The sequence below is a fragment of the Electrophorus electricus genome, chromosome 4 (assembly GCF_013358815.1).
Source record: "Electrophorus electricus isolate fEleEle1 chromosome 4, fEleEle1.pri, whole genome shotgun sequence".
Lineage (NCBI taxonomy): Eukaryota > Metazoa > Chordata > Actinopteri > Gymnotiformes > Gymnotidae > Electrophorus > Electrophorus electricus.
In genome coordinates this window covers 17,970,179-17,983,247 of record NC_049538.1, presented here as the reverse complement: position 1 = coordinate 17,983,247, position 13,069 = coordinate 17,970,179, and the positions used below count along the sequence as shown (strand labels likewise).

General features: G+C 45.3%; 1 protein-coding gene across 3 annotated transcripts in view; it reads right to left on the bottom strand.

Annotated features, from left to right (window-relative positions):
* The window catches only part of fam168a (family with sequence similarity 168 member A), a 30,643-nt gene extending 20,752 nt beyond the window's left edge, over positions 1-9,891 (bottom strand). For 2 of the 3 annotated variants that reach the window (XM_035525687.1, XM_035525688.1), the window contains exon 1: positions 9,684-9,890. Coding sequence is in view for 1 of the 3 variants with exons in the window: in XM_035525685.1 (XP_035381578.1) it covers positions 9,684-9,829 (146 nt within the window). In the remaining 2 variants the exon portion in view is untranslated. Of the gene's footprint in view, positions 1-9,683 lie in introns of all 3 variants that reach the window. The other variant, XM_035525685.1, reaches the window with a different exon arrangement.
* Positions 9,892-13,069: the final 3,178 nt, after the last annotated feature.

Below are 13,069 nucleotides of genomic sequence, written 5' to 3'. Positions count from 1 at the left end.
CTCTACCTCTCTCGCTCTCCCCCTTCTTTTAAGAAAGAATGTGGTTATGCCTGCGCTTATGCAATTCCTTCCTCCTCTCGCGACGCGAAGCGAAGCTTCCTCCTCGGTCCCCGTGGCTCGTAGTGTCGGAATTAGAACGGGGGAGCGAGGAGGGGCCGTTGATCCCAGCAGGCTGTGGGGCCAGCGGTGCCCGTCATTTCGGCTGCCATGTCTTAAAATAGCACGTGGACGGCTTGCTTCAGTCCTCTCTCACAAGCTCCGTCGTACTCGAGCGCCGGCAGGGCGCAGCGGAAGCCGCACAAATAGAGGTTCGGAACCATCAACGGTTGCAAGCGTATTAGTGAACACAAATATGAGTGTATATTAGTGGAGAAATTCTCCAACATGGCTGCTCATATACTGAAGTCTACAATTACTGTAATAGAGTCTCTCTCTCTCACACATACACCCCCTCTGCATACACACACACACACACACACACACACACACACACACACACACACAGTGACCCAGCTGTGACCTTGGGATGAACTCTGACCCGTTTTTACTCAAACAGATTGATTACAAAAAACAGGTCGAACTCACTTCAATTTGCATTTAACTACGTGACTGACGTTACACATACTCAAGTGATTTAGCTATTATACTTATACGAACAATTACGGTGTTACACATATATAATTGATTATCAATTGTTACACAATGAGCTGCATGATTTTGCCCAAAATTGTCACTAATATTGTGGTGGAAGGAGTTAACCGTGATCCTGACTTCCAGCAGGGACACAACGGTCTTTAGCCTCCTGTTCTTCAAAGCCTCCCCAGGTCACTGGGACACCCGACACACGCCAAGGAAACTGCACTTTATTGTTCATCTCTACTGCCAATTTTACCAAGACATACATTTGATGCAACACTGTTCTATCCCCGTCCCGCGATACGCCATTTGGCTAATGTTGACAGCCTAGAACCAAGCACAAATGATGAAAGATATTTTAGCACTTTTGAGTATCTAAAAAAGTGTCACTGAGATAAACTGATAGGAAATGCTGTCAGAAACACTCGCCGAAAAGGCGGGAAACTGCATGCAGCTATTCCAAAGTCCGTGTGTTCTGGCGCGCTAACATTCCGGACCACGTAGGAGTCTGTGTGCTGTCTCCAACAATCGAGCTCAAACATGTGCCACTCGTGGTTCTGGTCGGGTGGGGGGCTTTCTCTGACCACCTCCATGTCCACAAAAAGAATGTATGATGCTAGTCAGCAGCAGCCCCCCCTGCCTGACACAGCAATCCCTGCTGTCCAATCAGAGGCAACCTCAAAGAGGCAACAAACAAACAAACAAAAGAAGGAAATGTTTGTTTATTCCTTCACTTGAAGGACTACAGACATGTGCTGTCGACAGAGCAGTGGTTACAAGCTACTGGACACGGCTCACGGACTGATAGTCCATCACCTCATCTTCAACCAGGTAAAGGGGAGCCGCTCTAGCAGGGAAAACTCGGAAAAACTGCAAACGCTTTTCCCCCTTTGTCCTCTTTGTTCGCTTGCGTTGGCCTCCCAGTTGCATTGAACGGATTTATTTGGGCCCTTTTGGATTTCCTTTTGTGTTGGGGGGAGGGGTGATTTGTCTGTGTTGTATAGTGTTTGTCCCCTTGATGATGAATGCTAAAAAGCGTGGGACACGCTTTCAGCTAAACGGTGTAATGGTTCCTGCCTTGTGCTATGCGACAAATTCAGCCTCCCCTCCCGACCCATGAAATCTCATCCCCTCCCCACTCACAGCTGAACACATGGCTGTACCTTTCTGTTAGCCCTGTTTCCACTGCCCCACTCATACCCGCAGGCTGGAACTGGTATTAAACACCTGGACTGTGTGTGTGTGTGTGTGTGTGTGTGTGTGTGTTTAAACACATCTTGCCCCAGCATGTTCTCTAGTAAGACTACAAGCCAGGGCTAGTGAACCGAGACAGGCTGTTTGTCCACAAGGAGACACTGACCATCTTGTCTGTCTGCTTTTTTTTTTTTTGTTCTAAGTCAGAGGGAAACGGACTATTCTCACTGACTCCTTCACCGTGTGAGGATGGAGACCCACAGAGAAGGTAACACACAAATACAGAGAAATCAGATATCAGTTTCAGACCCACAGGCACATGCTCACAGTTTAATCTATATTACTGTTATTCTTACTGCTACTACTACTACTATCATCATATTATTATTGTAATATTATTATTGTTAATAATAATAATAATAATAATAATGTTAATAGTAATATTAGTTAATAAGGCAGCAGTAGAAGCAATAATTTTAATAGGACTGTTGCTGTTTGCTATTTAAATCTATTCTACCGCTTGTTTACCATATTAACTACTTCATCAAAGCTTTGGGAATATTTGCCATGCCAATAAAGCACCAGTGAACAGGAATTTCAGCTTTTTCAGAGGGGGGGTGGAGAAACTGAAATCGTTCCCTTTTATAAAAACAAACAAACAAACAAACAAAAAAAACGGAAAACAAAGTGAACAGGAGAATATCTGATCTCAAATCATAGTGACCGTCAGACGCAGATGCCAGGAAAGGATCAAAGTGCTGAACGTATAACATATAGTGGAGGTTGATGTAGGAAAATATACAACTATGGAATTAAAACACATATTAATAATCTTTTAGCGACACTAAAAAAATCATGAAAGTATATATTAAATGTTGGAAAAACATTCTATAATGTTGGATAATATTGTGAGAAAAATAAACTGAAATAGGGACTCACATAATACAAAAAATACAGGCCCATTTGAATCATTAAGATTCTTGGGAATAAATCGTGATGGAAATGGTGGAAATGATCACAATGTCAGTTTAAATCCAGATCACCCAGCATGTCTCTGTCTCTCTCTCTCTCTCTCTCTCTCACACACACAAATCATCCTGTCAAGCACTCACATACACACTTGCGCATACACACTCATGCATTCACACGCAAGACACTCTTCCCATACTGCTGCTGACCTACACGCATGATATTAAGCATGAGGCAGTGACACGCCATGCATTTCCAGTGTAATTGGACAGCTGTGGAAGACGGGGACATATGAGTATATGCACACTGACAGAGACATGGAGACATACACAGACACACACACACAGACACACACACACACACACACACACAGACACACACACAGACACACACAGAGACACACAGAGACACACAGAGACACAGAGACACACAGAGACACACAGAGACACACAGAGACACACAGAGACACACACACACACACACACACACACACACACACACACACACACACACACACACACACACACACACACACACACACACACACACACAGCTTTAGTAACTCTCATGGCTAGGACACCATGCATGTTCCCTCACATCCTTCAGGGCAGATCATCCATGCTTTACTGTTACTGAGAAAACTTCACAAACATAAATGTGAGAAATTGTAGAAAAATTGAAGAGGCCAGTGAACACAAATTACTATTATTAATCTATAATTAATCCTTTAATCTAATCTGATAAAATATTAATCTCTAAAAAAAATTTCACCTAAATTAGTCTCTGCTTCTCTTTGTCTCCACATGTGCGTGTTGCCTTCTCTTTGTGTGGATTCACATGGGGAAGAAACCACAGAGAGCAGTTCCTGTGTCTCTGTGTTAGCACACACAGGAGGTACTCTTCCCTTCTGTGTCACTCTGATCTGAGAGATTCATCCTTCACTCGCACAGAGAGGGAAAGAGAGAGAGAGAGAGAGAACAGGGGGATGAAGACTGGACGGTCTGAATAATTTATAATTTGGAGTAGCACTTAAAGAGGAGCTCTGTGAGAGGGACCAAGCACCAGCGATCACACACTAGCACCCTGTGTGCATGTGTGCGTCTGTGCTGGAGAGCCCAAACGAGCCCTGCTGTGCGGTCCAGCTGTGAGAAGAGTGTACTCTGTGGGAGAGACAAGCTAACCTGCACGCCACCGCCTCAGACATGCTGCAGCGTATGGACATGACCACCACAGGGGGCTGAGAGATCCACAGCAAGCTCAGAAAGACTTGGAGGCTTTACAGGCGTCTTCTGAGCATCTTTTTTCGACACCGCCACTCACGTGGCTCAAGACCTTTATTGGCCATGATCTCCGAGCACCATTGCAGTACCCTTCACCCCGGAAAGAGAAGGATACGTCCGAGGGCGGGTGGCAGACGTCTCTCCATCTCTCAATTGCACCCCCTCCCTTCATTGTTCAAGGTCATCATTTTCTCCACGCCTGATCTGACCGGGCGTTCACGATATAGTCGCTCGAGTTCAAAACCAGGCAAAGGAGAGACAACATTCTCCGCGTGTAAGTGAGCACGTGAATGGGGATTGATGTTTGTGTGGAGTTCTGCTAACCATTCCTAAATCCGACCAGCCTGTCACTGAGCCGGCCATTGGGTGAATGATTAATTATTTAAGTCGTACTGTTTTCTCCAAACAGAAAGTTGGACACTTACTTTTTTATGTTGCTAATGCCAGTGATGTTGACTAGTCATTACGCTGTTTAATACATAATTATTTCTCCCTTGCATAACTGCATTTCAAGAAACACGTGGCGAATGAATTCTTTTAGGATTTGGGAATATCTATTCATATATCACGTTATCGTAGAGCAATCTAGCACGCATTACATTCCCTGATGTGTGGTGTTGCGATTCTGTTTCATATTCATTGTTGTCAGGACTTAACGGCGGCACTTGAAAGACTTCCAACGCCATTTTGAATGGGGTCAAAGTAACACAGAACCATACAGCAGACAAAAAGAAACTCCGGTCATGGACACACTAATCACGTGCTGTTCAAATACAGGTGCAGGAGCGAAAGTCAGTGCTGAGTGGGACAATTCATTACGAACGTACCTGCACTTCACAGCCGCGCATTACGTCCATGTAAAAAAAAAAAAAACCCCAACAAAAAAATGCAGCGATGTGTTGCCAACACTCCTGCACACATGATCTCAAACACACTTAAGCCCTTTGGAATAACGTAATCCACCCGCCTTCTTCCTGCTCACACTTATAGGACCTGAGTGAGAGCAGTGGGAGCAGGGAGTGTGTTTCTTCAAAGAAAATGCCATCGTTTTAAGTGACCCACGAGATCCACCCCCACACCTTCACAGCCCTCCTGGGTGTTAAACAGGCCTACTCTGCCTGCGAGCCTGTCTTCCTGCCTGCCACCACCTCCGTTTTTCCGTGGTCCATTATCTTCAGACCAATCGCGCAAAAAACCAACCCAGGAATTCGGGGGTGTAGACCAGCCCGGACGTCACCTCCTCCCTCATTCGTCCTCCCGGATAAGGAACAGTCCGTGCAGCACGATACGGACAAGAGCAACAGATATATATGCATGCTGCGCCGGAGTTACCTTGCCACTCGTTCAAACCGAACAGCCGACGGTTAAAGGCGAGGCGGCTTTATTAAGAGCAAAAAGGGGCTACTTTTACTGGGCCGTGATTTGCTGGCAGCCGCAGAACACCGGAGGACAAACCTCGAGGTTGGTCAGCGGAGCTCCAAGTACACAATGTGAAATCTGGTGATTGGTGTGAAATCTGGTGATTCTGTGGGCATCAGCACTGGAGAAGTATCAGACTCGATCACTCCATCGCCACATCAGTCTTTACCAAAAGGTTGATGCATTCTTTAGCTGGCTGAGAGGGAGTGAATTTTGGCTGGTTATTTCCAGTGCAGAGCGTGATGCTAAATAAAACCATGTTTGGCAGTCCATATACTGCCACCCACGCATGTTACAGTGTGCGCACACAGGCACTCAAACACAAGCACTCTCACATACAGGGGCGCGGGCGCGCGCACACACACACACACACACACACACACACACACACACACACACACACACACACACACACACACACACACACACACACACACACACACACACACACACACACACACACACACACAAACTGATTAGCTAGGTTATCTGACCAAAACCTGACGGTCTTAAGACAGCAGCCCAACTGTGTGAGAAACGCTGCTGTCGGCAACAGAAGCATGACAATGTAATGAGCGAAAGAGAGCACCTGACCCTTGGACACATCGCCGTAGCAACAGACCCCTGAGACTCTGGTTAGCACCTCTGGAGCGGCCCAGCAAGCACAGAGCCCATCAGACAGCTAGTGCGGACGTGCTAATTCTGTTTTACTGCCAGCCAATTCGCCAGCAGGATCCAGTAATATGTGCGAGCACAAGGGTACGAGCTTGTGTGCATGCACGTAAGCGTGTGTGTTTGCCTCAGGGCCCAGGCGTAATGCCGTGATCACCCCCACAGTAAAATCACTCCTACTCCTGAGAGTAAACACATGACAGACACCTGATTGAACCAACATCCGTATCTCCTCCAACAACGGCACCCTCTTCATAAACCCCAGTGTGACACTGCAGGCCTGGCTACAGGCAAGACACAATAATCCCATACACGGTGACCTCAAATGCTTTTCTCTCTCTCTCTCTCTCTCTCTCTCTCTCTCTCTCTCTCTCTCTCTCACACACACACAAACACAGTCAGATGGAGACAGAGAAAGAGATTTATAATCAGAGAGGGGAGGGGACAGCTGTCCATCACACAGTCATCATATCTGAATCCTGGAGACACTGCATAGGCTGCGGGCTCCTGTAGTCTCACGCAGTGCTCTGTAGCCACGGCTCAGCCCTGACCCTGGCCTGATCCGGCGCTAGCCCTGACCCTGGCCTGATCCGGCGCTAGCCCTGACCCTGGCCTGATCCGGCGCTAGCCCTGACCCTGGCCTGATCTGGCTCTAGCCCTGACCCTGGCCTGATCCGGCGCTAGCCCTGACCCGATCCGGCGCTAGCCCTGACCCTGGCCTGATCCGGCTCTAGCCCTGACCCTGGCCTGATCCGGCTCTAGCCCTGACCCTGGCCTGATCCGGCTCTAGCCCTGACCCTGGCCTGATCCGGCGCTAGCCCTGACCCTGGCCTGATCCGGCGCTAGCCCTGACCCTGGCCTGATCCGGCGCTAGCCCTGACCCTGGCCTGATCCGGATCTAGCCCTGACCCTGACCTGATCCGGCTCTAGCCCTGTCCTAACTTACCCGGTTGACACTTCTCTGGTTGACGTGCACCACAATAAACACTCCTCATGCTGACACTGCTCACGGTGCGAGACGGAGGACCACAGAGGATGCGGCAGTGATGGCGTGTGTATAAGACACCGAGAGAGGGTAGAAAGAGAGAAGAGGGAGAGGAGGAGAGAAGGAGAGAAGCGAGGGAGATCCCAGCCCCTGTTCAGTACACCCTCCATAGATTCCAGTGACAAGGTGTAAGCATCACCATATCACTACAAATAAGCAAGTGAAGTTGTCCCACTGATATGCAACACCCAAAATAGCATAAATGGCATTTTTTTGTAAATACGTGTAAACTCTGTTAAATGGATATTTTGCGCTTCATAACTCCCCTTTATATACAGCCCCTTTACATTTTTATCAATGCGTTTCTTGGTAGAAGTGACAATACATAAGCTGTTTGTGTTTACATAAGTACTCCAAATGTGCAATTTTACCATAAACTCAGCATCACTGCACAAGAGGGGCAGACAATTCATAAATGAGCCAACAAATCACTTTCAGTTGACCTTCTCCTTAGAATACTTGGCAGCCACTTTTGATTCACTGAAATAATTTGTTGGCTTGTTCAAAGGGTTCACCTACTCCTGGATGAAAAAGCGGTTCTGCAGTTGCTTTGGTCTATGTCCCAAATGCCAGAGGACACAAGCGGCTCACAAGCTCCTCTGTCTCACAGAGACAGCACGATTAACCCGAACGCAAGAGACAGAAACTTAATGGGGATGTGCCAAAGCCATGAAGCAGAATCCCACAACATCCTGTGCTCTCAGTTATCTGGGGAAACCAACACACCCTCAGGGTGCAGTGTGTGTGTGTGTGTGTGTGTGTGTGTGTGTGTGTGTGTGTGTGTGTGTGTGTGTGTGTGTGTGTGTGTGTGTGTGTGTGTGTGTGTGTGTGTGTGTGTGTGTGTGTGTGTGTGTGTGTGTGTGTGTAGGGAGAACAGAACAAATGGTCCAGTGGTGAACATGCCCCCAGTGGAGTGGAGGCAAAAAAACGCAGAATCTTTTGTTCAAAGCCCCGTTCTAACTCCTACCTCTATTATGGGAAAGGGGCTATTGGATTAATACAGAACTCCCTCTCTGCCAAACGCCTCACTACAAAAGCCCCTGGAGAGACAACCACACTACCCACTCAGCCGAAGTGTACTCTGATAAACAGAAAGTAAACAGGGGGATGGGGCTCCAGCAGATACAGAGAAAGCCAGGACCACATAACCATGACCGACCTGAGAAGTGATGCACACGCATGCACTCGCACAAAAAAAAACAGACACAGATAGACACATGGGCACATACACACACAGAAGCATGGACACGCATCTCAACACTCCCCCACATCTTCAAATCTTAAGAATTTCTCAGCACTAATGATGAATAACAGCCGTTAATGAGAAGGGAGGGAGGTGACTATTTCCAGTCAGTCTTGAAAGTTATAGGTGGAACGGCATGAATGACATCTTGAGGTACATTTTCAATTGACCTTTAGATGCCCTTTTATATCATACAATAAAAATTATAATGAAAATAACATTTACATTACACTGTAACCACCACCAACACACATACACACACACACACAAATGCATGTCCACTGATGAAGACCAAATGCCTAAACAATACAGTGACCTAATCTGCTCCGCAATCCTTGACTGGTAATGTACACTTAGGAACCAATTAAGAAGTATTTCAGTCCCATCCTGAGACACATCGTGACATGTGTCACATAAATAATAATCAATGTTATTGACATGTTATTGATGAACGTCTTTGGCTGTTCACATCTCTTAAGTCAAAGTAGTAACCGAAGCTTCTGACATTTCAGTCATGTACTTATTTAGCCGCTCACAGAAATCAAGTCCCAGTAAGCCCTTAAACTATCCAAATTACCGACGATTATGTGTGTCTGAACTGTGATGAATCACTCCCCATGGTTACAGTGAAACTGAAATCAACAAAAGATGCTGAGCTTTCCTGGCCAGCTCCAATAGGCCCAACGCGCAACCCGATATCCTCAGCAAAATGAGGGTCGCTGCTGGCGGTTAGCATTTCTCAGCTAAACCGTGCGTGTTGCTGAATGTGATCGAAGCGTGCTGATTGCTTCAAAAGAAATAAACGGGACTCCACGACGGCCAGAGACACAAAAACGGGATCCCGACACCATTTTGAAACGCTCTCTTCCATGGCATTCAAAATCTACGAGGAGGGAACGGAGAGAAGTCGGTGCACACTCTCCGAAAGCGAAGCTGTCACGGTCTATAATCAATCGCAGACAGGCGTCCTATGCGATCTAACGTTATCGGACAACTGTCAATACATAAATAGCATTTATTAACTCCTAGTGAAGGCCCCGATACTTAGAGAGCCCCCTTCCCCCCCTCACGCGTTTGCTTACGTTTCATAACTTAACTTACCTTTAAAGCTCGCGCTGCACCTCCGCTGCCTTTTAACACGAATCGCACTTTTTTAGGTTTGAACATCTGGACGAGAACATTAAGAAAGGAATCTCGGAAAAAAAACATACACGAATCAACTTACCGACGTGCAATTAAAGATTTCCGTAATTCCTTTGAATGTGTGCGCGACGGTTTTTCTCTCCGTTCAATAGCGGCCTGGTTCTCCTCTGAACGTGAGAGCTGGCGGGTTCCTCCTCCGGCTCGCAAACGGTATGGAAACACAAGCATTCAGGGAGAGAGAGAGAGAGAGAGAGAGAGAGAGAGAGAGAGAGAGAGGAGGGGGGGATGGGGAATGCCGAAAGAGAGGAAGGGAGGGGGGGCAGAAAGGGGGCAGTAGCAAACACATACAAGGGGAGGACCTTCTGTGTTTCCTGACGCACAACCACGCCAGTCATTTGGCCAGGCGCTTATACGGCCCCTGCGGGATCCAATCGGTGCGGCAAAAAAATGCATGACTGAAATTCCAGGATGTTTCTGGGAGAACGAGCGTCTACAGACTACGTCACCCCTCAGATCCAAGTCAACTTCAAATCCCATCAACATTCCCATGTAGGAGCGCACTGTGCGATGACGTTTTGTAGTCAGCGAAGTAGTTGGGGTTGAGCCAGACAAATGCGCGAGAACTAATATATATATATATATATATAGAGAGAGAGAGAGAGAGAGAGAGAGAGAGAGAGAGAGAGAGAGAGAGAGAGAGAACACGATTTTCTAACTATCAGACGATTCATTGTTAAAATCACCTTTGAGTTTTACTTTTGTTATGCTTGTATTACCTTTTTTTCTCTTTTAACCTGGCAACGGCTTATTGACATACGCCGGGAAACTAGACATAGCAAGGCAGCGAAAAGGTCATGTCATCTAGTGAACCATTTCACTGCGAGTTGTACTGTGTATGACTGTGTATGTGACAAATAAACCAAACTTGAAACTTGAACATAGACGTAGACATCTTAGAGGTGACAACGGAAACAGGACTTCTGCGCTATCTGGTGTTGAAAAACATTACAAACGGCAATAGGCAAAGCTGAGAAAGCGCAGCACCACCATCTAGTGCTGACAAACATTTAATAGCAATGTTTTTCTCTACATGCTTTATTTATTTTTCACACCACCAAATCAACCTGGTCCATGCCCTTACTACACCCAAAATTAATATAAAATCATTTAAATACACGTTTCATACATTTTTTGTCTTTAATCTTAGGAGGTAAAGTAAAACACTTAGTGTTCCAGATTGCCTCCCATTACAGGAACTAAATTGGAGATACTTCATCGATTAAATCTTAGTTTGTAAAATGTGGTTGGTTAACACGCACTTTCTCATTCTTGTGGATAGGCAAGAGAGCGTTTGCAGGTACAAATGGTGCACCAAAGATATTAGGATAAAGTCCAAAGATAGCCTTAACTCAAGATACTGCCAGAAACAAGTCAGTACATAGACTGAAAGATGCAACACACCACAAGCCTTTGCTGTAACATACAGACAATTACTAGACATTTAGGGCAAGACAGCCAAAGAGAAAATATTATCTCCAATTGTCAAAAATGCCTTTGTATGCTATAACATTAACATTACCCTTCACTGGAACTAGCAGACCTCAATGAAACCGTGAAAAGCAGCCCCAGAGCATTATTCCTCCCCACCAAACTTTACTGTTGGCACTGAGCATTCCAGTAGATAGAATTCTGCTGGAATGCGCTGATGCTGAACCCAGATTCGTCCATTAGACTGCCAGATAGAGAAATATGACTGATCATGGCAAAGAATATTCCAGCTGACACTTGGTATTACAATAAATGGAAATAGAGGTGCAACATTTAATTAGATAAAAAAGATAGCTTTATAGATAATGACAGTCCAGTACATTAAACGTACTATATGACAGTATTGTGGTATTGAGGTAGGCTTTGTCTGCTAATTTGCCGTTTATATATGAATATTATTCACAACAATAAATAAATGTCAGGTCAGACAGGTCCAGGTAGGTTCAGGTGGCTTCATATCTAAGTGTGCATAGTAGATGTGCTAGTATTGGCATAACAAATATAGATATCACACTGCCAGCAAGGATCGGACCTGCTGTCAACAAGGAAGCACTAAGGATGCACCGATGTCGCGTACAACTGGATTGCCGAAGGGTACAGACCAGAAGTGGCATGCAGCAGCCTCGCAGCAGCATCCAATCGTACAGCTCGGCTGACAGACAACCAACAGACAGACACACAATCAATTTTTATGTGTGCATTGCATTGTATAACCTTGAGATGATAAAGATTAGTTTTTCTGCATTATTCCATGGCAATATATTGATCAGGTTTTCATTTATTTCTTAGATGAAAATATATTGTTCTCTTGACACTGTCCACATGTATTTAAAAAATGCCCCCCCAACAGCTAAACTAGGACCAGTGAATGGCCACCAAGATAGACATGAAGTTTAAAAGTTTCTTCCTAGCAGATTTTGCACCGAATAGGAATTCTTACATTTTAAGATTGAAGAGGTTCTTCATTTTAAGATTGAAGAGTGCATATATATTATATGGTGAAATCCTCACCAAGAGTGGCTACGGATCCCGGCTACAGAACGGACCGACCATCAGCCACTTCCTCTACATGGATGACATCAATGTTTATGCCAGAAGTGAACGAGACATTGACTCACTGATCCACTTCACTGGAATATACAGCAATGATATTGGAATGTCATTCGGACTAGATAAGAGTGGCTGGATGGTTACATGGGAAGGGAAGGTTGCAAGAACAGAGGGGATCATACTACCGGAAGGTAACATAGCAGATGTTGGGGGCAGCCTTGGAATCCTACAGGCAAATGGGAATCATGAAGAGGCCACATGGAAAGCAGCTACAACCAAGTGTGCGGAAGAATATGAGGGTGATCAACAACTATGGTCTGATAGCAGAAGTGGGTAATAATGCAATACATTTACTCTGGTACATTTACCTAAATACATTTTTTGAACAAATTGTACTTTTAAGAGTTGGTTTAAGAGAGGGCACTTTATACTCTTACTCGAGTACATTTGGTCAAAATGTACTTTTTACTCTTATATTTGTCAACGTTCCTTCCTTTATATTTTCCAATTTTTTTAAATACATTTTGTACATTTTGCCACAACCTGTCAAGTGCGAGAGGGTTGGTAAAATCCCTAAATATGATCACTGAGTGAAATCCCTAAAGATGATAACTGAGTGAAATCTCTAAAGATGATCATTGAATGAAATCCAAAAATAAGATCACTGAGTACCGCCGCTTTGCTTCAGTAAGATAGACAACTGAACAGTAGACCAACATAAGGAACAATGAACAGGCACATTTTCTGGCCTGAAACTCAAATGATTACATTTATGAAAAGTAGCTCGCAATATATCCTTTTCTTTAAGGCTCACATATCAGTGTGTGAAATTGGTGCTGTCTCCTCATGTGCATCATTAATATGAAAGCA